The 26,877-nt window shown below is 46.6% G+C and overlaps 1 protein-coding gene across 1 annotated transcript in view; it reads left to right on the top strand.

Moving 5' to 3' along the window:
• Positions 1-26,877, top strand: part of LOC147701272 (IgGFc-binding protein-like) — a 901,303-nt gene that overhangs the window by 624,067 nt on the left and 250,359 nt on the right. Inside the window, exons 31-32 of the mRNA XM_086929332.1 lie at positions 15,280-15,608; positions 20,551-21,124. Coding sequence (XP_086785458.1) covers positions 15,280-15,608; positions 20,551-21,124 — 903 coding nt within the window. The remainder of the gene's footprint in view (positions 1-15,279; positions 15,609-20,550; positions 21,125-26,877) is intronic.

The raw sequence follows: 26,877 nt of genomic DNA on the forward strand, positions 1-26,877 counted from the left end.
ATCATTCGCAGGATCCCCGAGTCATCCATGTGTCCGGTTCAGTGCTTAGAAGATTACCTAGCACGAAGGGTGGCATCATGGGGGGGGACATTGTTGAGGCATGTAGACGCCACCCCGCTGACGAGGTTTCAGTTTCAGCGGGTGCTTGCAATGGCCATTGCCGCAGCGGGCTTGGACCCGGGTGAATTTGGGACCCATTCCTTTCGTATAGGGGCTGCCACAGAAGCTACAGCCAGGGGTCTTAATGTAGAACAAGTGAAACGGGTGGGGCGTTGGTCCTCCAATTGTTATAAGAGGTATGTGCGATTGCACATGTTGTGAAGCTGTAATCATGTACTCACGCTTCTTGTCTTTTGTTTGTTTTCAGTTGCGCAAGCCTACGCGGCAGGGCGGACTGTGCAGTTGACCCAACACCAGGCCAGCGGTCACACATCACCGGCTGAGAGAAAGGAGGTGTGGGTTGTAGGCCACTCATACGTGAGACGGGCCGCAGACGTATTCAAAGCAGGTGATATGATTCACGTACCTGGGGAATACGGGTACAGAGTGTCCTTCTACGGAAGGGGCGGTCTCTGTATTGACCAGTTTAGGCATTTTTTGAGGGTTTGTTAGAGCGGATGAGGTCACCGCCGTCCATAGTCATAGTACATTTGGGGGGCAATGATCTAGTCACCACCGGTAGACGACTTCTCCTGGAGGCTATGCTTTCCACGGTAAGTTGGTTAGCAAGGAGAGTTCCGGGGTGTACAATTGCGTGGTCTCATATGATCCCACGAAAAGTGTGGCGGGGGGCTATCTCGATCCCTGCTTTGAATCATTCCGTTAAAAAATTGAATAACAAAGTGAGTCGGTTGTTCCGTTCCAAGACATTGCATTCGATCTCGCATAGTTGTATTAATGATGACAGTATGTATTTGGGGGATGGTGTGCATTTGTCGAGGGTGGGCAACGAGTTACTCATAGGTGACTTCCTAGCTTGGTTAAAATCGTTAAAACATGACCTTTAGGTAGGAGTTTGGTGGGGGGTCCGGATAGCCGGTCAACTATCCGGACCTGTGGCGGTAAGGTCATGATCGGTGAGCACTAATTGGTAGATCCCTATGAGTGGGCGTCACCCAACACGGATGGGAGCGCTCGGGGGAGGTGGCCATTGGCCCCTCAATGGGGAGGCGGTCCCGTCTAAGGGCGGGTCGCCGGAAGTTAAGGAAAGGCGGTCAAGGCCCCTTCCTGTGTAGGAGGGGTTACAGCCCCCTCCTGAGGAATTTCCCGGGGCCAGGGTCATCTGCGACGGCAGATGCGGTAAGTTGTGTGGGGTGGGGGGAGGTCCACGATACCTTCTAGATACCACACACAAGTATTCGAACGACCTTTAAATGGCGTCGAGTCTTAAGTGCCCCCGACAAGTCAAGGGAAATTGTTAGTAGTTGCACTTGAGGTAAGCCTCTGTGCTGTCGCCCTTCCCAAGTGGGAGGGGTAAGTCTGGTTAGGGATCTTGACACCGGTTATGACCTTGCCGTTGGCCCTTAAACGTTAGGATGTACAATTTCAGTGTTTATAGAGAATGTTTCTGTAGGATGCTAGTTCGGCTAGGAGAACCTCTGTATTAGAGAATATGTTAAGATTAGCCAAACATCGCAAATGTGATAATGAAATTGTACATAATATGAAACGTTTAATGTTTAATTTTTTGTTTTAATAAATACGGCCGCGGGAGGGTCACTCCCTCCCACATCCAAAAACTTTGAAGAACTGTTTCCGGTTTCCCTTCTTTTGGGGATCGTGTTGAGAGGGGGTGGCGGGTATCTCAGCCATATGGAAAGGGGCGACCACTCGGTCCCCCCGAACGTATGGCGGAGTGCCTCGATCCCCCCGGGAAGCCATTTTTGGGCGGGAGGCGCGTCTCGGCTGGTATGCCCGAAGCGGCGTAGCCGGGGCGCGCCTGTTCCCGCCCTAGAGTGGGCTGGCCTAGACACTGACGCAGCCAGCCACGCCCTCGGGACGGGCAGGGGCGGGTTTACGCCCGCCCTGAAGACGGATAAAAGGAGACGCAAGGCCAGAAGACGTCCTCTTGTTCTTGTGCTCCGAAGCTGCACCTCCTCGCTACACGTGAGCTCGGGACAGAACAAAGAGCCAATTTTGACCCACCCACCAGCCCCTGAGGACAGCAAGTTGTTGTGCAATAAAGTGGATTTTCTAAGTATGTTCTTCCTTTTTCGTTTACAGGTTGTGAAAGTATCAGTTTTGTGTTTTTCATAATAAAGTATGGTGAATATCATTTAGGTTGTTACGATTAAAAGGACTTGATGTAGTGTTGCTTTTGAGCATGCTCTTTCGGTCGTAGCGACCAATGTTTTCATAAGTTCGAATTGTCGTATTTATTTTTTTTGGTAGGCGGTAAGGTCATGATCGGTGAGCACTAATTGGTAGATCCCTATGAGTGGGCGTCACCCAACACGGATGGGAGCGCTCGGGGGAGGTGGCCATTGGCCCCTCAATGGGGAGGCGGTCCCGTCTAAGGGCGGGTCGCCGGAAGTTAAGGAAAGGCGGTCAAGGCCCCTTCCTGTGTAGGAGGGGTTACAGCCCCCTCCTGAGGAATTTCCCGGGGCCAGGGTCATCTGCGACGGCAGATGCGGTAAGTTGTGTGGGGTGGGGGGAGGTCCACGATACCTTCTAGATACCACACACAAGTATTCGAACGACCTTTAAATGGCGTCGAGTCTTAAGTGCCCCCGACAAGTCAAGGGAAATTGTTAGTAGTTGCACTTGAGGTAAGCCTCTGTGCTGTCGCCCTTCCCAAGTGGGAGGGGTAAGTCTGGTTAGGGATCTTGACACCGGTTATGACCTTGCCGTTGGCCCTTAAACGTTAGGATGTACAATTTCAGTGTTTATAGAGAATGTTTCTGTAGGATGCTAGTTCGGCTAGGAGAACCTCTGTATTAGAGAATATGTTAAGATTAGCCAAACATCGCAAATGTGATAATGAAATTGTACATAATATGAAACGTTTAATGTTTAATTTTTTGTTTTAATAAATACGGCCGCGGGAGGGTCACTCCCTCCCACATCCAAAAACTTTGAAGAACTGTTTCCGGTTTCCCTTCTTTTGGGGATCGTGTTGAGAGGGGGTGGCGGGTATCTCAGCCATATGAATCCCGCAGCTCCCTACTTTTTCGAAATTATCTGGTAGGTTTCCATCTGATACACACCAACTGAGTCTCACTAGAATAGAGAAGAGTCTGGAATGTTGTGAATACAACTTTATTGTTTTTTTGCATCTTCCATAGATACAATGACAACGCCCTGAAGAGATTCCAGGGACTTTATCCTGGAATCGAAACGCGCCGGCATTTTACAAGGAGGACTTTTTGGTTATTTAAAGCATCACACCAGCAATTGCTGGTCCAAAACATTTGTCATTCATTGACTAAACTCCTCCAGTTTTGAATCCATTGAAGTGTTTAATTTCAAGCTACATGATTATATGATGTACGGTCTTGTTTAATAGTCTTGTGTTTTATGTAGGATGTTATTATTTATGTCATTTAAAGTTTTTTATTGTCATTATTCGTTTGTAAATCACATTGTATAATAGTGTAAATATGAGGATGTACAGTGTCCTTATTTGCTGAAAAAATGTTTTCATAAAAATTCAAAAATAGTGGCAAATAGTTGGTACTAATAAATACCTGGTCAAATTCGGCAAGTTTTGATCTATTTAATTTTGCGTTAAAATAGTGGTGGTCAGGCATTTTTGTGTTTTTCTTATTTGAATAGGGTCCAGCCTACCCACTTGACTTCATGGGCCTAACTCCTTAGGTTTTCAAAATCCTGTGCTCAAAGGCATTGTCCTCGTCTTACCTTCCAGCTCCATCTCATGAGTAGTCTTTGCCCTTTTGTGTGCTGGTCCACCCTCTCCCATGGTCACTTTTTGTTCTATTTAGAAGGGGTAGGACGTGTCCCCTCCTCTCTTTCTCTGACTCTCCTGACGCTCACCCATACGATTCCCACAGAGTCATCCTCCTCACACCAGGAGCAGCCCTGACCCTACAGAGCGTGCCTTACTTTTCCTTTTTAGAACAGACTCTAGGTTCTAGGTTGGTGTCTGTAGGAACCATGCTGCCCTGTGGCAGCTAGCCTAAGAGGCCTCAGTAACTGGATGAGAGGTAAGGAGTGTCTGAGCCAGGATGGATCTGATGCCTCTCGGGACATATAAGCCTGCCGACCAAGGAGTGAGCCTGAACAAAGAGCAGGAGGTGGAGCCATGAGTTGGGGTGCTCCATGGGACTGGAGCTGGGGTAGGACCCAGGGAGGGGGCGGGCTGTGTCCTTCAGTGGGTGAGCCACTTGAATGTAAACAAGAGATGGAACTGTTACCCCAAGAGGAGTGGTTAACTTTGAGAGGTTCGTCATTCACTCAGTTGTTATGACAAAACTGCACTCTTTTTTTAAGTTGGTACTACAGATAACAACATCGGCGTCCCCCAGGGCTCAATCCTGAGCCCAACGTTATTCAACGTTTATATGTCCCCCCTAGCCAAGATAATCAGGGATCATGGCTTCCAAACTGTCTCATACGCTGACGATACACAGATCCTGGTCACCATGGGCCCCGACCCAGGCGACACCAAAATCAGATTTCGGTCCTGCATGGTGGCCATCAAAAAATGGATGACTGAGAACTTTCTAATGCTTAATGCAGAAAAGTCCAAAATAATGCTGTTCGGAAAGGCACACCAATTATGGGAACAGGACTGGTGGCCCATTGAACTTGGTCAATGTCCCCCCCCTAAAGGCACAGTCCGAAACCTAGGAATCACAATGGATGACCAACTCACAATGCAACCACACATTAATAAAGTGGTACACACCTGTATAGGCCTAATGAGAAGCCTCAGAAAAATATTCAAATGGCTTCCTTTAACTAGCAGAAGACCACTAATCCAAGGCTTCATAACTAGCCGGCTGGATTACTGCAATGCATTGTTTGCTGATATAAATGCCTCTAACATAGCCAAACTACAGACCATTCAGAACAGCGCGGCTAGGCTCGCACTGGACCTTCCACCAAGAACCCCGTCTGCCCCCTGTTTGAATCAACTACACTGGTTACCAGTTAACAGACATATAAAGTTCAAGGTCTGCTGCCTAGTCCACAAATCTTTAAACGGACAAGGACCAGCATATATCAGAGATAAACTGCACCGATACAGCCCAACGTGAAATCTTCGCTCCTCCAACCAGCTACTGTTAAAGACGCCTAGAGTCCGCACAGTGAGGAACGGTGATAGATGCTTTTCAAAAATTGGTCCTTCCATCTGGAATTCACTTCCCCTAGATCTGAGAGCAGAACCCAATTTGACTATCTTTCGTAGGAACTTAAAAACTCTGCTCTTCAAACCTTAGTCAACCACCTTCCATACCTATTGGTTCTGTTTTATACATCTGTCAGCGCTATGAGACCTAACGGGTGAGCAATGCGCGATACAAAAACAAATACAGATACAAACAAATACAAATTATGTAATTTCAGAGCCTGATGCTTGTTTATCTATACACATTAGTAAAAGTGGAAATACGTGCTACATTGGAAAATTCAGTTTTCGTTTGATTTGAAGTTCTTCAGTTTTGAAAACACTTCTGAGTTTGTGGATTCAGAATAGTGTGTCATTCTAAGTTCTTCCCGTTCAACAGCTTTAGCTGTTTGTGTCAAAATACCGATGTACTATACCAATACTTACAGTAGGCTTCGGCCCTTTGCTGATCATTGGTTGGCTTTTTTGTCAATCTCATTTGTGTGCTTTTGTTCAATGGCTCTCCTCCTTCTTATGTTTGTCCCCTGGACCACAGCTTCTTTACCATGTGTTTGATTATATGACTAGCAGTGCCCAATTTTTCAAGTATTAAGTGTCAGGGCACTGACCAGGAGGCCACTGCAGCTTGCACCACCCATCGCCCTTGTCATTGCTGCCAAAATTCATGCATGTGTTTGCAAGCTGTTGAGAATACCGAATATTCATTATAGCTGTAATTTCCAACTTTTAACCCGTCAGATTATCTGGTGTAGTAGTATTCTGCAATGTGATGGTGCCCAGCTGACCCGGCTGACCCGGGGGGGAGGGAGGCTGCTGTTGGGTATCTTTATTTCACTCATGTCGCTTACAGATTTGGTTTAAAAAAACATGTCGTGTGCTATACAAGCAAATGTGCTTGTGATGGATAACAAGCACTTTAAACTCCAGGATCATAATTACTGAGGTGTCTCTGCTATCCCAATATTTTGGTAAATATTGTAAGTAATGCAACTCTTGCTTCAGATTATAACCCAGTGATCAGGTGAAACAATTATAAATGTGATCTACACACATGTTTCAGTGTGCATACACGTTTCAGTAACTGGTGGAAAACTGGCTGTTATAAAGCTGCTTACTGAAACTGTCAGACGGAGTGGATATTTGTGCTCATGCTTCAATCTCATGTATTTAAAGTTAAAATCTGTGCTGTTTTCCTCTCCTCTTTTATTTCGATCACAAGTCTTGAATCCGTTATCGTGTGATGGTAAAATAAGAGAAAAAGAAATGGCATCCTGGTCATGGCATGTACCTCCTCATACCTGTCTAGGTGCCGTCTCTTTCTCCAGTGCCCGTCCCCGGTGCCCACTCCTTTATTAGCGTCTTGTTAAGTAAATGGTCTTTTTAAAGACCTGTGAAGTACTCGGGTGCGGCCGTTGTAATCACATCAGCCTTGGTGCTACAAAAAGAAACTTTCCCCCTTATTTGCACAGCCACCCAACCCAGAGCTGCAGCACCAGGACCCGGTCAAAGTGTGTGGTGAGTGGCAGCGCAACACTTTCATTACACCATCTGCCACAATGACATCAGACTTGGTGCTACAAAAAGAAACTTTACCCCTCATTTGCACAGCCTCCGAAAACAGAGTTGCAGGGCTGTTTCGTGCGCCGCTCTCAGCATGCAAGTTAAAAAAAAAATGGTGAAAGTATGTGAGGTGTCCCTGAAGCGGACGCCGCATTCTTCTAAAAAGTTATATTTAAAAAAAACTCTTGCCATAGTGTCATGAGTGCTGTGGGCACTATACTAAAAGCGGTGGGCCCGCTGCACATAAAAACAATAAACTGCAACGATAGAAATTGTCAATACTAAGACTGATGACAGGACTCTTGTACATGTTTTCAGCAGGCGCTGCCATGTGTGACCCCCCCCCGCAATAAAATTGGACGATGTGTTATTATTGAATATCCTGTGAAAGAACAAAGCCTTGTTAAGTGTCTCAACAGGGGTGTAACGCACATCTCGGCACCTCCTGTGGTGTATGTCGCCAGTTCCTCCTCAGGGCATAGACACTGCCGGTGAGTCACAGTCCCACAGTCATTACAAAATGCAGACCCCTTGGAACTGGAAGGAGCGGACACCCTAGGCCGGCTTGAAACTCCAGGCTTTGGAGGAAGTTGAACATTTATGGAGAAGACCCACCTTCTTAAAGGTGGTAATGCTTACAATTGAGTTGGAAAACAGTGCCAAATAATTGACAGGAAAGGGATGATAACTTTTAAAAATAAGGCTCACTGCAGGGTGAGTGGAGGAGCATGCCTCCTCTTGTTAGTTCAATTAAAACAAGGGCACTGTGCTGAGATTAAAAGACTCTGGCGCTCGGGTTTAATTTAAGCCCCAGGGGAGACATACACTACAGCGGGGTGGGACAGAGAATCATAGCCGAATGCAAAGCGCAGTGCCCGTTACAAGAGCACGGCGCCTAAAGTAAGTGTTTGAAGGCCATGAACAGCGGGAGGAGGGTGAAATGTTTCATCAAATTACTGATGCCTAGCTCGGATGCTGGGTTTGTACTGCTTTGGCTCCCTCAAGTGGCCAAAAGGTGCAAATGGCCAAGTGGTGAATCAAATGTGAAAAATTCAGCGATACTCGGTTTAAACCAGGTCAGCTGATTTGCAGTCGGTAGGGTAATATCGGGCAGAGTCAGTTTTAACCGAATTACGGACAGCCTATTTATATGTGATCACAGACATGGACCCCAGCAAGCCACCATCTCTGTGATGGTATCCAATCGCAGTGAATCACAATTTACGACCTACTTCATTAAGATAGATCAGCTAGGCCCATATGCAAATGGGAATTTCATACATCAGGTCCTAGGCATCAAAGTGTAAGAGAATGATCTGCATCTTTTCCTGAAAAACATGATCCAGCATTAAAGAGAATCTGTTCTCCACTGAGAGTGACTCAGTTTTGGCAGACGAAAGCAAGCGTGGACACTTCTGAGATTTTGCTGCTGTACGTATAGTTAAATAGCAAGGACCAGCTGCAGCCGGCTTCTTGAACATGTACGTCAAATTAACCCCTTGTATGCTTGTGACGGAACCACTCTGTCACAAGCCACGGGTGAGCTGTGCTTGTGACGGAACGGTTCCGTCACGGCCCGCTCGGCGCGCCTGCGCGGCGCTGATTTCGCGCCTGCGTGGCGCGTTCCATTGAGCAGGCGCGTTCGTGACGGAACCGTTCCGTCACAAGCACAGCTCACCCGCGCCCCGTGACGGAGCGGTTCCGTCACAAGCACGTGACCGCCACGCGGCCGCCCTACCCCCTTAGCATTGCGGCGAAATAGCCGCCGCAGCGAAGGGGTTAAAAACTATAACAGAATCTTCACAAACAGGGTTTTTCTTGGTAAATGACCCTCATAGCCAGACTTATTTAAGAAGGGTTTTCTTGTTTCAAAGGACTACACCTTGGGTTTTTCAGCTTGAATTCTGGTAGTTAATGAGATGAAAACCAAATCCCACATTAGGCCTGATTACAAGTTAGGCAGATATAGATGCGAGGGTGTTGTGTGGCTAATTTGAATGGTTTCAGCTTGTATCCCCACACCGAAATCCAGCTGTTTAAAGCCATTAATCCTGGAATCCAGAATAACCTGAGAATTTGGGATTACAGGTCCTAAATGTTTCCTCCTTCTGGGTTGAATACCAGGCCAAAATCTGCCTTCATTTTACACCACCTTGATAATTTGGTAAATTGGTGTAACGGGACCTTGTCAGACGACCAGAACCCTCTTCCACAGCTGACTGATGCCTTGCACTACTGAGTATTTTTGACTTATAATAAAGAGAGGAAGTCCGAAGGTAAAACTTTTCACTGGGTTGAACTTGGTCTCTGTATCCAGCTAGTGCTCTATTACAGTCAGCCTTCACTTTACTTTGTGTCCCAGTCTTCTTGTGTTGTGATTTCACTTTATAACTGTTTGAGTGCGGCATAAATATTTAACACATTCCCTCTAAGTTAAGCCTGCCTGCTTTGTGGCAAACTACAAGTGGGTTAAGTACAAGATTATTTAATGACTTTTGTGGTTGACCCCGAAAAGGACTGTGTTTATTATTTGTGATGGGTTTTCCCCCCTCAACGTATCCTCCAATTTCTTACAGGTGTGTGTGTAAATGAATGTGTGTATTTATGCACTTGAATCCTGTAAATACTTACAGTTGGTTGGCGGATGAATCAAAGACTAGATCTATGTGACTGACACTGTACCAAAGCGCCTAAAATGTAAATTAAGAAAATATCCTCTACCGTACTAGCTGTTGACTCATCTTTGAAGAACCTCCCTTCATGCTTAGCAAATTGGTGATGAGGTGTTAAAAAACCCTTCCCTAGCAATGCAGGTAAGTTCGGGAGATGCTATGAAGATGGTCCTCAGACCGGAGGCCACTTGTATGATTGAGGACGGTCCTGAGACCAAGAGGATGTATTTTGGGTTTGCCCAACCTCAGTTCCACCAATTGACATCAGTGTGTCTAGATGTGCAAGAGGAACACAGTAAGGGGATGGGAGGATTGAAAAAATGAAATGACCTATTAGAGTTGAACTATCTGCAGGAATTATTAGCGATCTGTACCAGAGGAGCTGCAAGGAGAAGTGACAGACTGGCTCCTGATTAATCTTTGAAGAATGTACATCAAGACGTAGCAGATACTATATTCCCTATAGATAAGGTACAGCACAAGTAAGTGCAGGAAGAGGTCTAAAGAACTGGCATCGCTGCAACTGGCAGGAGTGTTCTCCTGGAGGTCGGAGAGATGTTCAAGCTCTGTATCAAAGACATTTGTTTAGGGTATGAAGTCATAGAGTAAGTCTGACTGGCAGATGAAATGCATGCTAAAATCAGACGAGATTACTAAACATCTGGATTTGTAAAGTAAGCAGCACCATATTAAAGTCCAGCATAGATCTCAAAGTTCTTCAAATTAGCTTAAGGGGAACAGGAAATGTGAGTGGTGTTTTTGTGAGAACTGTTCCTTTGAAAAACATAATTGGAAATATGTTTTTAATAATCATTTTTAGTGGAAGAATAATTCAGGTGAGCATAACACCTGGTATTAAACTTGTTATGGCATTCACTGGCGATGTACATCTGATGAGCATAATTTCTAGCACAATAACTCCTTTAGTATGCCTTCAATAACCATGTTAGACATTAGGGACCACATGTACAACCCGTTTGCCCAGGCAGAAAGCTACAGAGCCAAGTGCAAAACCTATTTAGCGACTCACAATTTATTTGCGACTTGCTAAATAGGATTTGCGATTTGCAATTAGGAAGGGGCGTTCCAAGGGCGTCCCTTCCTAACTGCAACTCACAACCCTAAGTAAGAATGTTTTGAGACCGCAATTTGCATTTACCACCCTTTTCAAGAGGGTTGTACTGCAGTCGCAAATAGGAGGGGTCCCCATGGTACCCCTGCCCGGTTGCAAATGCAGGGAAAAATATATTTTAGGGGCAGGTAGTGGTCCCAGGGACCACTCCCTGCCCTTAAAAAATGAAACAAAAACGTTTCATATATATATATTTTTTTAATGCATCCCGTTTTCCTTTAAGAAAAACGGTCTGCATTTAAAAAAAAAAAATGCTTTATTTAAAAGCAGTCCCAGACATGGAGGTCTGCTGAACGCTGCAGGCCACCATACCTGGGAGGTCTTTCCAAATGAGATCGCACACTGCTCGTCCCATCAGCGTGTGACCCCGGAGCATGATGGTCGATGTAGTCGGTATCAGCCGGTGCGCTTCTACCCAAGTCTTGAGTCTTCAAGGTGTTCACTGGTGTGCTTGCCATCCCTGGACACGTGTTTCGAGGTCATTACCTCTCATCAGCAGAGATTAGGCGGGTGCAAGGGGTTGCTGCTTGGGCTGCCGTAAATGTTCATATGTCCAGATACCTCTTGTGGCGCGCAGGTGCGTTGTCTCGAGGTCATCACCTCCACCGGCTCAAGGGAGCCTGTATAAATAGTCTTTCCAAATGAGGTCGCACACTGCTCGTCCCATCAGCGTGTGACCCCGGAGCATGATGGTCGATGTAGTCGGTATCAGCGGGTGCGCTTCTACCCGAGTCTTGAGTCTTCAAGGTGTTCACTGGTGTGCTTGCCATCCCTGGACACGTGTTTCGAGGTCATTACCTCTCATCAGCAGGGATTAGGCGGGTGCAAGGGGTTGCTGCTTGGGCTGCCATAAATGTTCATTGGTCCAGATACCTCTTTTGGCGCGCAGGTGCGTTGTCTCAAGGTCATCACCTCTACCGGCTCAAGGCAGCCTGTATAAATATTCTTTCCAAATGAGGTCGCACACTGCTCGTCCCATCAGCGTGTGACCCCGGAGCATGATGGTCGATGTAGTCGGTATCTGCGGGTGCGCTTCTACCCGAGTCTTGAGTCTTCAAGGTGTTCACTGGTGTGCTTGCCATCCCTGGACACGTGTTTCGAGGTCATTACCTCTCATCAGCAGGGATTAGGCGGGTGCAAGGGGTTGCTGCTTGGGCTGCCGTATATGTTCATAGGTCCAGATACCTCTTGTGGCGCGTAGGTGCGTTATCTCGAGGTCGTCATCTACACCGGCTCAAGGGAGCCTGTATAAATAGTCTTACCAAATGAGGTCGCACACTGCTCGTCCCATCAGGGTGTGACCCCGGAGCATGATGGTCGATGTAGTCGGTATCAGCGGGTGCGCTTCTACTCGAGCCTTGAGTCTTCAAGGTGTTCACTGGTGTGCTCGCCTTCCCTGGACACGTGTTTTGAGGTCATTACCTCTCATCAGCAGGGATTAGGCGGATGCAAGGGGTTGCTGCTTGGGCTGCCGTAAATGTTCATAGGTCCAGATACCTCTTGTGGCGCGCAGGTGCGTTGTCTCGAGGTCGTCAACTCCACCGGCTCAAGGGAGCCGGTATAAATAATCTTTCCAAATGAGGTTGCACACTGCTCGTCCTATCAGCGCGTGACCCCGGAGCTTGATGGTCGATGTAGTCGGTATCAGCGGGTGCGCTTCTACCCGAGTCTTGAGTCTTCAAGGTGTTCACTGGTGTGGTGGCCATCCCTGGACACGTGTTTCGAGGTCATTACCTCTCATCAGCAGGGATTAGGCGGGTGCAAGGGGTTGCTGCTTGGGCTGCCGTAAATGTTCATAGGTCCAGACACCTCTTGTGGCGCGCTGGTGCGTTGTCTCGAGGTTGTCACCTCCACCGGCTCAAGGGAGCCTGTATAAATAGTCTTTCCAAATGAGGTCGCACACTGCTCGTCCCATCAGCGTGTGACCCCGGAGCATGATGGTCGATGTAGTCGGTATCAGTGGGTGCGCTTCTACCCGAGTCTTGAGTCTTCAAGGTGTTCACTGGTGTGCTTGCCATCCCTGGACACGTGTTTCGAGGTCATTATGTCTCATCAGCAGGGATTAGGTGGGTGCAAGGGGTTGCTGCTTGGGCTGCCGTAAATGTTCATAGGTCCAGATACCTCTTGTGGCGCGCAGGTGCGTTGTCTCGACGTCGTCACCTCCTCCGGCTCAAGACAGCCTGTATAAATAGTCTTTCCAAATGAGGTCGCACACTGCTCGTCCCATCAGCGTGTGACCCCGGAGCATGATGGTCGATGTAGTCGGTATCAGTGGGTGCGCTTCTACCCAAGTCTTGAGTCTTCAAGGTGTTCACTGGTGTGCTTGCCATCCCTGGACACGTGTTTCGAGGTCATTACCACTCATCAGCAAGGATTAGGCGGGTGCAAGGGGTTGCTGCTTGAGCTGCCGTAAATGTTCATAAGTCCAGATACCTCTTGTGGCGTGCAGGTGCGTTGTCTCGAGGTCGTCACCTCCACCGGCTCAAGGTAGACTGTATAAATAGTCTTTCCAAATGAGCTCTTTACCTGCTCGTCCCATCAGCGTGTGATCCCGGAGCATGATGGTCGATGATAGCGGTATCAGCGGGTGCGCTTCTACCCGAGTCTTGAGTCTTCAAGGTGTTCACCGGTGTGCTTGCCATCCCTGGACACGTGTTTCGAGATCATTACCTCTCATCAGCAGGGATTAGGCAGGTGCAAGGGGTTGCTGCTTGGGCTGCCGTAAATGTTCATAGGTCCATATAACTCTTGTGGCGCGCTCCAAGCTGACGCGCTTTTGGAGACGTACCTGCGCGCCGGAGGGGCAACGAGGCCTTTGACGGATGTTTGGTGGCCTGCTCTGCTACCCCAGAACTGTCTCTACTGATGAGGGAAACAATCCCGAAAAACGAGCCATGTCTCGTGTCTAGAGATAACTACACTTCAAGTACCTGCACCAATTGTGGTGAAACACTTTTGAACTTTGGACTCGTTTTTTGAAATACTTGCACTGCATTGACCATAATGCAGAGGGGCAATACGGCGGAGTGGCTAGCAGTGTGCTCCCATCTTCTATTTCTACTTCAGTGGCTCCCGTGAGCCATCCAAGCTGACGAGCTTTTGGAGACGCACCTCCGCACCGGAGGGGCAACAACGCCTTTGACGGATGTTTGGTGGCCTGCTCCGCTACCCCAGAAATGTCTCTACTGATGAGGGAAACAATCCCGAAACACGAGCCATGTCTCGTGTCTAGAGATAACTACACTTCAAGTACTTCCTTGCACCGATTGTGGTGAAACACTTTTGAACTTTGGACTCGTTTTTTTAAATACTTGCACTGCATTGACCATAATGCAGAGGGGCAATACGGCGGAGTGGCTAGCAGTGTGCTCCCATCTTCTATTTCTACTACAGTGGCTCCCGTGAACCATCCAAGCTGACGAGCTTTTGGAGACGCACCTGCGCGCCGGAGGGGCAATGAGGCCTTTGACGGCGGAGTGGCTAGCAGTGTGCTCCCATCTTATATTTCTACCATACTTGGGAGGGCCAGCCATTCCTAATGGGGTCGCAAATTGCGAGTGCCTCATTAATATGTATTAGGCATGCAATTTGCGACCCCATATTTACGTATACCCACCGCGGATCAGCGGCGGACAGACTTGCCGTCCGCTGCTGATCCCAACGCTATCCTAATATGGAGGTTGGTGTTTTCCCTCACCTAGGCAGTGAATCCGCATCCTCCAGCCCGGCGCTGACCCCTACTTAGGGAATTGGAATACAGGCACTCGAAGGAACCTAAAGAACCTCTTGTCCTGATCATGATGCCCCATTACTATTCAGCAGGGATCGAAACGTCATTGACACTCACCACAGGGACTCCAAATGTATTATAATTTATGTGGAGCATAAGTTGTCCTTTCGCATTGTGCCTTTCTTAAAAATGTATTGCTGATGTCACTTTTATTAGTGAATGCCTGAGGTCTGGAAATTGGCTGATTTCCAGACCCTGCTACGCTACCCACTCGGCTGTTTATCTATTGCTCATTTTATTGTATGATGAATAAACACAATCTATTCCATTTGGATACATCAACACATCACTAATTCGTGGGTCTGTGCTTATGCTTTCTAAACTCCTTGGTAGGACCCTATATCGGTGAACAACCTTTACAACTAAACTTTTACAACACACTACCATTACAATGCGGCATTACAACGCAAACCATTACAACGCATTGCGCTGGGGGGCGCTCTAGGATAGGGAATAAGTTAAATTTTCTATCCAACACCTTCCCTAGTGTCCACGGGGACTGGAGTTGGAATAGAAAATTAAACTTTTCACTATCCAGCACCTCTAAGCGCTATGCGTTGTAAAGGTTTGCGATGTAAAAACCGCGTTGTAAAGGCATGCGTGGTAAAAGCATGCGTTGTAACGTCATACATCCACCTATATCTCTAGTAATACGTTACACCCTCAGTCCCTCTTGACACACCGGGTTCCAATGTGCTTTGTTACTATAGCAAGAATGGCAGCTAATCTTCAAAAAATAACTTTCTAACCATAGTGTTAAAACTGTCACAAAACTTGCTAAATTCTAAAATCTATTCCTTATGCCTTCTTTCAGACCCTTGCAAAACTATGAAATGTCGAACAAAGGAGACCTGTAAGATCAAGGATGGAAACCCAGTGTGTGTGCCAGACTATTCAGGCACCTGCTGGGGATGGGGAAACCCTCACTACCATACCTATGACGGGTTAAACTACGACTTCCAGGGCACATGTTCCTACACTATTTCCAAGTACTGCGGCACAGACCCTATGCTCGTCCCCTTCACCATTGATGACAAGAACGACAACCGGGGGAACCATGCTGTCCCATATGTGCGACTGGTCAACATCGGTGTGTACGGCTATAATATATCCATCTACAAGGGTGAAATTGGAAAAATAAGGGTGGGTAATCTGAAAGTGATATTCAAAAAGCAAAAAAAATACTTTTGTAATTTGTCTTTTGTGGTTTCCATTTTGGTTAAAACAGGAACAGGCAATCTCATTGTGTAATATTTATTTACAGCCATTGATACCAAATGATCACTTTTTAGAGCAAGAATCCTGACAGACAATTTTAATAACATAACATTTGATTGTTGCTTGGGTATCTAGTCTTAGGGCCAGATGCATCAAAAGGTTTTTCCCATTCTGTATCTATGGGAAAATGTGTTTATGCATGATACAGGAAATAATGTCATTCTGCGTCTCAGGTTCCAAATTATCCTAAGCTTCTCATTTAATTCTAAGGAACCGGAAATCAAGCCACAAATATACCTTGTTAATAATTATTGAGAGGGTATTAAATCAAATGTTCTGTATAACCTCCATGCTTCATTTGTACTCTTATTCACTCTCCAAGTACTTTCAAATGTATGGCGTAATAATCTACTACTGATGGAATTGTTAAGAGTAGAAGAGAAAATTACTAGGCAAAAGAGTGGCTTTTATCAAATATCAAATTTGTATTTGTATTTTTTTATATACAAGAAACATGTATATACTAAGGGCTAGATTTATCAAGGGTTTGCATCGCCCGTGCACCACGCAAAGGGCCGCAAGTTAATGTAAAACCTTAGTGAGATTTATCAAGCCACACAATCGCCTCGGGTGGCCCTGCATGGCTTGCTAAATCTAGATTAACGCACAGCAGGGTCGGCTGTTACTCTATCCCAGGGAGGTGTTCCGTGGGTGGGGTGGAGCATGGGTGTTCCCACCCAGCCACCCAAGGATTTTGGGGCATTTCCAGATTTACCATTAAGGGTAGACATGGGAAAGCGTCAAAATACTACACCCCCCAGGTGAGGTGTAATGAGGAGAAATAGCTTTATTTCTCCTCGTTTTTTTGCTTTCTATATGTGCTGCATTCTGCAGCACACGTAGATAGCAAAAAAGCCTCTCACAATTCTTTTTGCAGGAAGGTGTCGCAAAAACAATCCTGCCTATCATGCAGGCACCCTTGCATCATGACACAAGAGTTCCTGTGTTGGCGTTAGGGAGACAAAAGTGCGCCAGCTCTAGGAAAGGACAGGATGGAGCTATGCTATGGTAAATATGGCTCATTCCTACCCTTTCATGCAGTGCAGCAAGGAAGCTTGCTGGGCTGCACTGCGTGAAAGAAATATAAATCTGGGCCTGGCTTTAAAAAAGGTATACACTAGCGGTCTGCTAAGATATCGGTGGTTTAGGCTGAGGCATTTAAGGTAGCAGGGAACTAGTCTTTAAGAATTTAGTTTTGTTGAATATGGCTGAAGTATTAGGGTGTTAGTTCTGGCTCCTGCAGAATGATCATGGATGAGGTCCAGTTGCAGCACAGATAATGGGATTTGCTAAAGAGATCCTGGCCATACAGAGAATAGCCTGAGAGCTAATGAGGGAGAAGAACACAAGCTCTGGGTCTACAGACATGGATGACAATTTCCTCTCAAGTGGTTATTGTGGTTATAGAGACGACCCATCTAAGGGTCTAGTTTACAAAAGAGAATCTTGTTCTCATTGTCTACTGCTCAACATATCATACTTTATACATGTGGAAAATTGAAAAGTCTGAGACAAGCTGGCAGAAATGTGAGTCCCAGAGTCTAGTGTTGAAGGAGTGGTTAAGGACAGGTAACAGAAAAGAGAGAAACAAAGTTGAAAAAGAGAAATAACAGTAAACATTTGATGTTTAATGAGAAACAATTCACCAATTTCGCATGCTTCTTTCCTAATTCTTAAGTGCGTCTATCACAACTAACTGTACTCATAAAGAAATGGGACTACATCCCTAAAGAATGGCATAGTTTGTGTCATAACATTTTTTTAACAGGAAAAGATCATCTGTATTGGTCTTATCTGTGCAATATTGTGTATTCATAATATGATCTAGGCCCTAGTTGTGTATGCCTTTCCATACACATTCAGCATACCATGTGTATGGTAATTTATATGTATCACCCAATATGCACGTTTTGTGCACAGACTCATGGACACAATTTACAATTGATAACAAGCATTTGCAATGCAATTGGTCTCGCCTTTGGCACCTAAGTATATAGCCATGCAGCACAATTTTGTGGGTACAGCAACATTTACTGGTGCATTAAAAGCACCCGATTTCCCAAAGCTACTTCATTTGATGAAAATATGCGCCATGCTGAAAAATGAAGCACGGCGCCCGTATAAGTTTTATGTCCTGCACTAAAAGTGCTGGCCTTCCGAAGCTTCCGCATTTCTTGAAAGAAGAGCATACCGAAAGCTCTACATGGCTCCTCCTCCAGTATTTAAAGAAGCATTTGTAATACAATAGGTTCTCGAATTTGCAAGAGTTTGTAAATGTATATGTTTTTTACTAATATTTTTTGGAGTTGAGTGGATGTACGTCATGTGTAGTGGAATTATATGGTATTTTGTGCAGTGGAATTATGTGGATAAAAAGTATGTAGTATTTAGAGTGTAGAGACCCCTTGCAAACCAGTGCTACTTCCGTGTGCTCCGTCCCTTGGTGCTCTTAATTCTAGGTATTGTCTGTCTTTATTCTGCTATCTTGTAACCATACTCCAGTTGAGCGCTTGTATATTGTGCTGTGTTTATTGACTTATTGTGACATTGTTTAACTTTTTACTCCTGCTGTGCCCTTCTCGCTGCTCCCTTCTCTTGCCACTGCTGCCCCTGTGGCCCGCCCCCTGTCCTCACACTCTCCCACCTCCCAGCTGATCCTCCCTCTCCTACTTAATGGTGGCCACTGTGGGGGAGCACGAGTAAAACCTCTGACCCCTGGTCAAAGGCATACTCTCTCCCCAGGAACTCTGCTCATATTTCAGCAGAGCTGAGCCTCGAACTCCCTCCTGAGAGGGTTTGAGACCACTTGCCTACCAGTGCTCCTTCCGTGTGCTCCGCCCCTTGGTGCTTGTAAATGCCGGTATTTTCCGTCTTTATCTTGTAACCATAATCCAGTTGTGCCCTTGTATATTGTGTTTTTTTACTTATTGTGACTTATTATTTCACATTTTACTCCTGCTGTGCCCTTCTCGCTGTTCTTTTCTCAGGCTGCTGCTGCCCCTGCAGACCCGCCCCCTGTCCTCAACGCTCCCGCCTCCCAGCTGATCCTCCATTCCCTACTTAATGGCAGCCACTGTGCGGTCACGCAGCGGATGTGCGCAGTGGGCGTGCCTAAGGCAAGCCAGTCTGAGCCGCTCCACGACCCGACCATGGCCAGTGCCAGAAATCCTGCATCTCCAACCTTCTGTCGCTACACCACCACCCTCCTCGCACTCAACCCCTGAAGACACACAGACTGCAAACAGGCTTTAAAGAACACGACCCATGGCCATTTCTCCTACCTCTGCTGCCGCTGGACCTTCACCACAATCCCGACCCCCAACACCAGCAACACCAACGATGCCCTCAGCTGCATCATCCTCAATGTGTGCTTTGTACACAAGCACGCCATGGAAATCTGGAACCTACTTGACTCTCTTTCACCTGACTTCCCCTTCTTCACAGAGACGTTGCCTCTGCCCCAACATCAATACCACCACCCCGGACAGCTTCAAGATCCAGAGGAAGGACTGCCCCAACCATCCGGGAGGAGGCCTCACCATAGTCCACAAAAACACCCTCCACCTCACCACATCCAGTGAGACCCTTCCCTCCGCCGAACACCTGCACTTCCAGATGAAGACCAGCCCCAAGACCACACTCAGTAGGACATTCATCTACAGAACACCCGGCTCCAGGACACCCTTCACCACCACCATCACCGACTTCATTGCACCCCACACCATCGCATCAACAAATTGCATACTCATCGGAGACCTCAACTTCCACCTCGACAACCCAGTGACCTCAACTCCACCATCCTCCGTGACAAGGCAGAGCACACTCTCGACCCCATCTTTGCTGCAGGAATCAGCGTCCACTTCAGCCACACAAGGCACTCACCTTGGACCGACCACCACTGCATCCACTTCACAGTTGAGAAACCTAAAGCACCTAAACCAGCTCCCGCCCGCCACGAAGGAACTGGAGCAAGATCACCGATGAACAACTGAACTCCACCCTCTCTCGAGCCAACCACACCTGGGCAACTGACGCAAACTCCGCAGCCAGAGAACTCCACACATGGATCTCCAACTGCGCAGACGAGCTCGCCCGCAACGTAACCCCAGCAAACAACACCCCAGAAAAGCTACCTGGTTCACCACCAACTTCCAAGAAGCCGGATGCACCTGCAGACGCCTGGAAAAGATCTGGACGAATACCAAGAAAACTGACAGCTACTATACCTACAAGAAGGCCATGGCGGACTACTAAAACCAAATCAGAACAACCAAAAGGAACTTCATCCACAACAAAATTCTCACCAACTCCACCAACTCCAAGGAACAATTCAACGTCAACCAGGAATTCACCAACCCACGCAGCAAAGCCACAGCGCTGACCTAAAAATGAGCAGGGAGCCATTTGTGAAATGGCTCCCTGTGTATTTACATACTAATTAATGCAAACATCATTACAAATCAAAAGAGCACAGTAAACCTTGTTGGTTTTACAGGAAATTATTGAAAAGAAGAAAGAGAGGGCAGGTAGGAGCATTAAAGGTGGTATTTTTTATGGTGCAGAGGGGAAGAACACTGTTGGAGGCATACAGTGAAGGTCACAGCAGTAAAGGAAAAGATTAAACAGGATAGGAAGGGCATAGGTGGATGTAGGAACATTTCAGTGGTGGTTTGACAAGGAGTTGCTTGACGATGCTTCTCAACACCTTCTTGATGTGATAGAGACATATCCATGCCAGGGTACCTATGCAGAGAGCAATTAGATGTGTCGAGCAGGTGGAGTAACTCATACTGTCTTCTGTTTCTAGATCAATGATGAACTCACCAATCTGCCTGTTACACTGAATGATGGGCAGATAAAATTGGTAAAAAGTGGGGCCACGGCACTTCTGCAGACAGATTTCGGGCTCCAGGTGTCCTATGAGTGGAACTGGCATTTAAGGATAACTATTCCAAGCAGCTACTATGGAGCCACTTGTGGTCTCTGCGGAAACTTCAACCAGAATGTCAGGGATGAAATTCAGACTCCTGATGGCACCACAGTCACATCCATCATAGATTGGGCCAAGAGCTGGCAGGTCCCAGACCGAGATCCCTCCTGTTTCCATGTCTGTAAAGGGGAATGCCCGACCTGCGATGACAGCAAAAGGGCGCTGTATGAAAGCGAGCAATTCTGCGGTATCATCAGCAAGACCATGAACGGTGCCTTCCGCGAGTGCCACAGCAAGTTCAACCCAGACAACTTCTTTGATGGCTGCCTCTATGACGTCTGTAGCAATGGAGGAGCCAAGCAGTTCTTGTGTCAAGCCCTTGATGCCTACGCAGCCACCTGCCAGAAGGAAGGGGTTAAAATCTACGACTGGAGAACCCCAGCTGGATGTCGTAAGTAACAAAATCCTTTGTTAGACATGACATTTTAGGGAAAGATTTAAAAAAAAAGTCCTATATGTTTGTAACCGTGGGCAACGTCCTTGTCTATGATATATTAAGAAAGAAACAAGGGACACATTGTGGGTAAATGTCCAAGGTAATATACTGCACAATTGCATAGATAACATCATAATCAATTGGCTTGTGAATTCAATCCGAGAAACCTCAAAACAAAACACTCCACATTCACATTCCACAAAAACACATACAAAACAATAAAGTAATAGCCTATTTATTGTGGTACTAAATGTTGATATAATCAAAAAGCTCATGTCTTGTCATAAGAGATCGCTGAACTGTCAAGCCCATAGTTCGGAAAAAAAATAATTTGCGATGTGTGGGTATTTAGTTCTGTGGTTATATAGCAGTATTTTACCTCCCATTTTTAGGTCGAGCCTAAGTGTACAAACTCTTATACTTTAGTATACTTCTCTTGTGAGACAAAAGCCCCTCCCCCGCTTTTGATTTGTTTGTTGCTGTTTCTTTTAAAAATCCATCCTTGAGTATGGTCAGTCTTGCCTCTTTGTCCCTCCTTTTCTCTTTCACTCCTGCCAGTAGCATGGACTAACTACAGTATCATTACACTTAGTCGTGTTTTCTGTTCCCTAGGGATTTTTTTTTCTTGCTTTCCTGCTTGTGTTTGGGGAAGGTTCTATTTTCTTTTGAAGAGCATTCTTCCTCGGGCGTAGCTTCGCTGCAATGCTGTTTCTGTAAACAGGGCTGAAAATCATGCTATATCTTTCATATTTACAACGCCCTTCCCCTCTTGTGTTTTTAGGTCTCCCCTTGACAACGCATGCGCTGTCGCAAGACCTATAATAAACACAAATATGTGATGTTATGTGATGTGATTGGGTTCTTATATAGCGCACTTACCACTCCAAGGAGTATCTTGGCGCTGAGATTCCAAGATGGTTAATAGAGATGAGAGGTAATGATAATTTGGTGAGCGTGCAGGGAGAGGATCATAGAAATGCTTTATAGTCTGATTCTGAGAGGGAGTAGATCCAGGTTTTTAGGTTTTTCCTGAAACTAAGTTCTGTTGTGTTATGGCGTAGAGACAAGGGGAGGTTGTTCCAGGCCTTTGCTCCGATGACTGCAAGAGATTTTCCTCCTTTGGTCGTTAGCCTGAATCTAGGGACTTGAAGTTGGTTAGTGGTAGATGACCTGAGGGTTCGTTTCGGCTGATATGCTTGAAAGTACTTCCTCAAGTACAGCGGGCCTAGGTTGTGGTAGGCTCTGTAGGTAATGGTGAGTACTTTAAAGAGGATGCGTTTATGCACCGGGAGCCAGTGCAGTGCATCTAGTGCTGCCGATGCTGAGGACCTTCTGGGTAGTTTCAGTACAAGCCTGGCTGCTGCGTGCTGGACCATTTGCAGTCTGTGCAGGGCCGATTTATTCAGCCCTGCATACAGACTGTTGCAATAGTCCAGTCTGGACGTTATAAGCGCTACAGCCACTGTCCGCCTGGCACTTAGGGGAAGGAAATCAAAGAATTTCCTAAGGCTTTTGATGGTTCTGAAACAAGTCCCAGCTACTTCTTTGGCTTGTAGACTGAAAGAGAGGGTATTGTCGAACTTAATGCCCAGGTTTCGAACAGAATTAGTTGTCTTGGGGGGGGCTTCCACCATTTCCGGCCACCAGTCCTTTGGGGAGAAACAGTTATTGAGGCCAAAAGGAACAATCTCAGTTTTGGCTGAGTTACATTTTAGATGATTTTGGGTCATCCACTCAAAGGTTGCTGTTAAGCACTCTTTCAGAGTTTGTTCAGCGTCAGTTTGATTTTTGTCAAGGGTCAACACGACGGAGGGTAATTTCTCCTGCCGCTTGCCATTGGTTGATTCTGGCATTGGTCTTCTTATCTGGCTCATGGTTGGCTTTTGATGCAATATGTCACTTCCGTTTTGCCTCCGTTTTGCAGGAAGCAGCACTGACCAACTACAGTGTAGTTCCGCTGCTGGCTCTTATCTAGCCATTTAGGGACTACTTCCTTGTTTCATTAGTCAGTGTTGTAGTTGCTCCTCGGTGCTGCCCCGCCCAGGGGCACATGCAGAACATTCAGCTTTAGCAACAATATGAGAGGCAAGCTTAATATTTCAGCAGGTGCTCGCTTTACGTTCGGACTTTCCAATGCTTGTTTCATCTCTGCCCCATGAGCACGGCGGTTGCAACCTTCATTCTTATGGGAGAAAAGCACGAATGCAAACCCGCATCAGCAGTTCTGCTCGTTTAATTTTGGCAGCACGGTGCGCTGTAACGGTAGCATCCGCAGGCCTTTAAATTGCATTATTTATTTATTGAATTTTTACAAGCATGGCATGCTTTAATTATAACGCTGTGCTCCTACCATTCTGTTTTTGGCTGGACTGCAGCCTGCTCCTCATTGCTGTCCCACCCCCGGGTGCCGCGCTTGACTTGCTGAGATTGCAGTGCTTGTTCGTACATGCACTTTTCTGAACCACCGTGCTGAACCACTGTCCTTACCACTGCGGCTGTCACTGATCACCTTAACTACATTTCTGGAAATACATATGAGGCATAAGTGGCAGCTCTTGGTTCTCACACTTCATACAGAGCCCCGAAAACGATCAGCCATTTGAGTTATGTGATCCCGGAAGAGGGCTGCAACACCACTACTGAGTGCCCTTTACTTGCCTGGTTGAGAAATGCCCTGCGGAATTTATTCATTTATTTATTTTAAGAGTTTTATATAGCGCTGGCTAGACGTGGAGGTATCAGAGCGCTTTACATGAGGTTCCACAAAATTACAAGATTACATCAGTTTCAATTTACATCAGTTGCTAGACAAACAATTACAAGAGCATACAGAACGAGATAAGTGAAGTGTAGAGGGAAGGGGGTAAGGGTAAAGGGGTGGGAGGGAGATACGGCAGAAAGACGAAGGAAAATTTGCCCAAAGTCCGGCTGGGTAGGTGACGGTCGAGGGGGACGTCCCAAAACCCATCTCCTCTATAGCTATCAGGTAGCTCCACTGGGATTTTGCCAAATAGCTAGGTCTCAATGGGAAACATTTAAAGAACATGGAGGGCAAAATAATGGAGCGTAGAGGGGAGGGGACAGGGAAGGTGAGAAAGGGAGGATAGGGGAAGAGACAACAAGGAGAGACAAAATGAAGTCTGTCTAAAGACCGACTGGGTAGGTGACGTCCAAGGAGGGAATCTCCGACCTGTCTCCCCTATAGCTAAATCAGGTAGCTCCATCGGGCATCAGACAAAATAGCTATATCTCAAATGACGAGGGAAAATTCACAGGTAAACAATGTGGGGACTAGGGCCAGGACAGGTGAGGGTAGAGGTCAGTAGCAGGAAAGTGGAGAGGAGTAGAGCGGGGAGGGATAGGGGGTAGGCAGTACAGTAAAAGTTCCCATGGATCTGCTTCGAGTCATTCAAAAAGCAGGTCCGTTCCATTTCAGGTGCCATCTTGAGGTTAAAACGCTGGGTGATATTTTCGCCAGTAGAGGGGGGAATGGGCGAGACAGGGAGAAGGGGAGAAACTGTGCCCAAGGTCCGGCTAGGCAGGTGATGGTCAGGGAATGAGCCATGGTCAATCTCCTCATTAGCTGAACAGAGCAGCTCCAAAGGGCGTCGGACATAATGTTCGGACTCCGCTGCCAGGATAGAGGTCATGTGTGCTCAGGGATGAACAGAAGAGTGGTGGGGGCGTGTTGGGGAGCCATGGTCCGAAAAAATTGCAGATGTTCTCATAAGGGTAGGCGCAGTCCTGGACGGGTAGAGTAAGTCAAAGTTCAGCAAGGGGGGAAGAAGTCATCATTATCTGCCATGATGGGGTCAGGCATCCTTGGACCCTGTTCCATATCAAGTGTGTCTAGTGCAACTGAGCTTTGCAGGGAGGGGGCGCCCATTAGTTGTTAAAACAGGCAACAAAGATCACCCCTGGCGTCCCTGGGCGCCCTGCCCTGTAGGTGCGCTGGGACACAGTGGTGGCCGCCATTTTGCCTTGCGTATGGATGGGGGGAGGAGGGGGTCGCTCACCTCTTTCTTCAGCAACCAGAGGCTCTGGGCAGACAAGCTGGCATGTCCGCTGAGGCAACAGGCGGGTAATACCTTAGGTCACTGATGGGGCGTCTCATCACAGTAGTGGGAAGCAGCTGCTAGATGGCTGTGGAAATGTCACTAGATATGAACTCAAGCAGCCTCTTCTGCAGTATGCAGTAACAGTCCACAAGTGACTGCATCCACCCCCACCAACCCCCCCCCACCCCCAAACAGTTTGCATGGGAAATCCTCCGTGGTTTTTAAATCTGATTTCTTAATGCAGTCATCTGCATTTTCATTTAAAGGCATTAGAAGCATCGACTACACACAAACAATTTGTTCCCTTTTGTTCATTATTCTGGTAAATATGTGGTATAAATATTAACTTTATGATGCAGCCTCATTCGGGGCAGTAAAATATCTCCCTGCGTTGAGTTCCTGAAACCCAATGTTTAAAATTCAATCTCTGGCAGTGATGTCACTTTTTTTATCCGTTGAAGGTTATGTTATGTTATCATGTTTGTATAGCGCATGGTTGCCCCAGCAAAGGGGCGTCCCAGGGTAGATCTCAGTCAGTAAAATAAGTACTGTTAACTGTTTTAATTTAAAAGTTTAAAGCCAGTTATGTAGTTTGGCTCAATTGGCTCGTAATACATTAGCTGACTAAAGCAATGTTTGTTTGAGGTGTGACTATCAGTTAAAGACAGGAACTTTAATATTTGGTAGATTTGTTGTACATCAATTGCAACAATGTTTGATCTTCGTAAATCATCACCAGTAAGTACATCCTTGACATTGTTTCTAAAAAAGTAAATACCGTATTTTCCGGCGTATAGGACGACCCGGCGTATAAGACAACCCCCTACTTTTCTTCATAAAATGTGGGTTTCATGCTATACTCGCCGTATAAGACTACCCCCACTTCCAGCGCAGTACTGTATTGCCGGCGGGAACTTTCTACAGTCCCCTTTCAATGCCCATGAACTGAGGAGATGACGTACGGTACTGACGCTCCTCTCCTTCCGATGAACGTGAGATTTATGGCCACATCGGAAGGAGAGAGAGACGCCTGATCAGCGATGTGCCCGCTGTAGCTCTAGACTGAATACCTACGCAGTTCGAAAATACCGAAATGCCCCGTGAGATCCTGCTTCCATCGTCACTACTGCACTACAGGACTGTAAGAGACTGCGCACTATTGTCATTTTTGATTCATGTGCCGTAACTTAACGTAACGTTTGCTTTTGTAATTTGTTCTGTTGTAAATATCTCCTCATGTATCATTACTAGTCCTATTGTGAAGTGCTCTGACACCATCGGGTAAAGTCCGCGCTATATAAAATCGCATACGGTAAATAAAGTACAGTACCGTACAGCTAGAGGGGATTGTAGTATGACTCACATAATATGGTATAAGGGGGATCAGTAGCAGGGAGAAAGAGATTAGAGAGACGCCAGATCAGCGCAGAGAGAGACGCCAGATCAGAGCATGTGCCCGCCCGCTGTGTCTCTAGACTGAGCACGCAGTTCGAACATACAGAAACGTTGCTTCCTCTCCTAAAAATTTGGTACCCGGCGTATAAGACGACCCCCGACTTTGGAGAACATTTTAAGGGGTTAAAAAGTCGTCTTATACGCCGGAAAATACGGTACATGTATTTAAAATAAAAAGTTGAAATGCATTCAATA

This window comes from Lissotriton vulgaris, chromosome 7 (genome assembly GCF_964263255.1).
Source record: "Lissotriton vulgaris chromosome 7, aLisVul1.2, whole genome shotgun sequence".
Taxonomy (NCBI): domain Eukaryota; kingdom Metazoa; phylum Chordata; class Amphibia; order Caudata; family Salamandridae; genus Lissotriton; species Lissotriton vulgaris.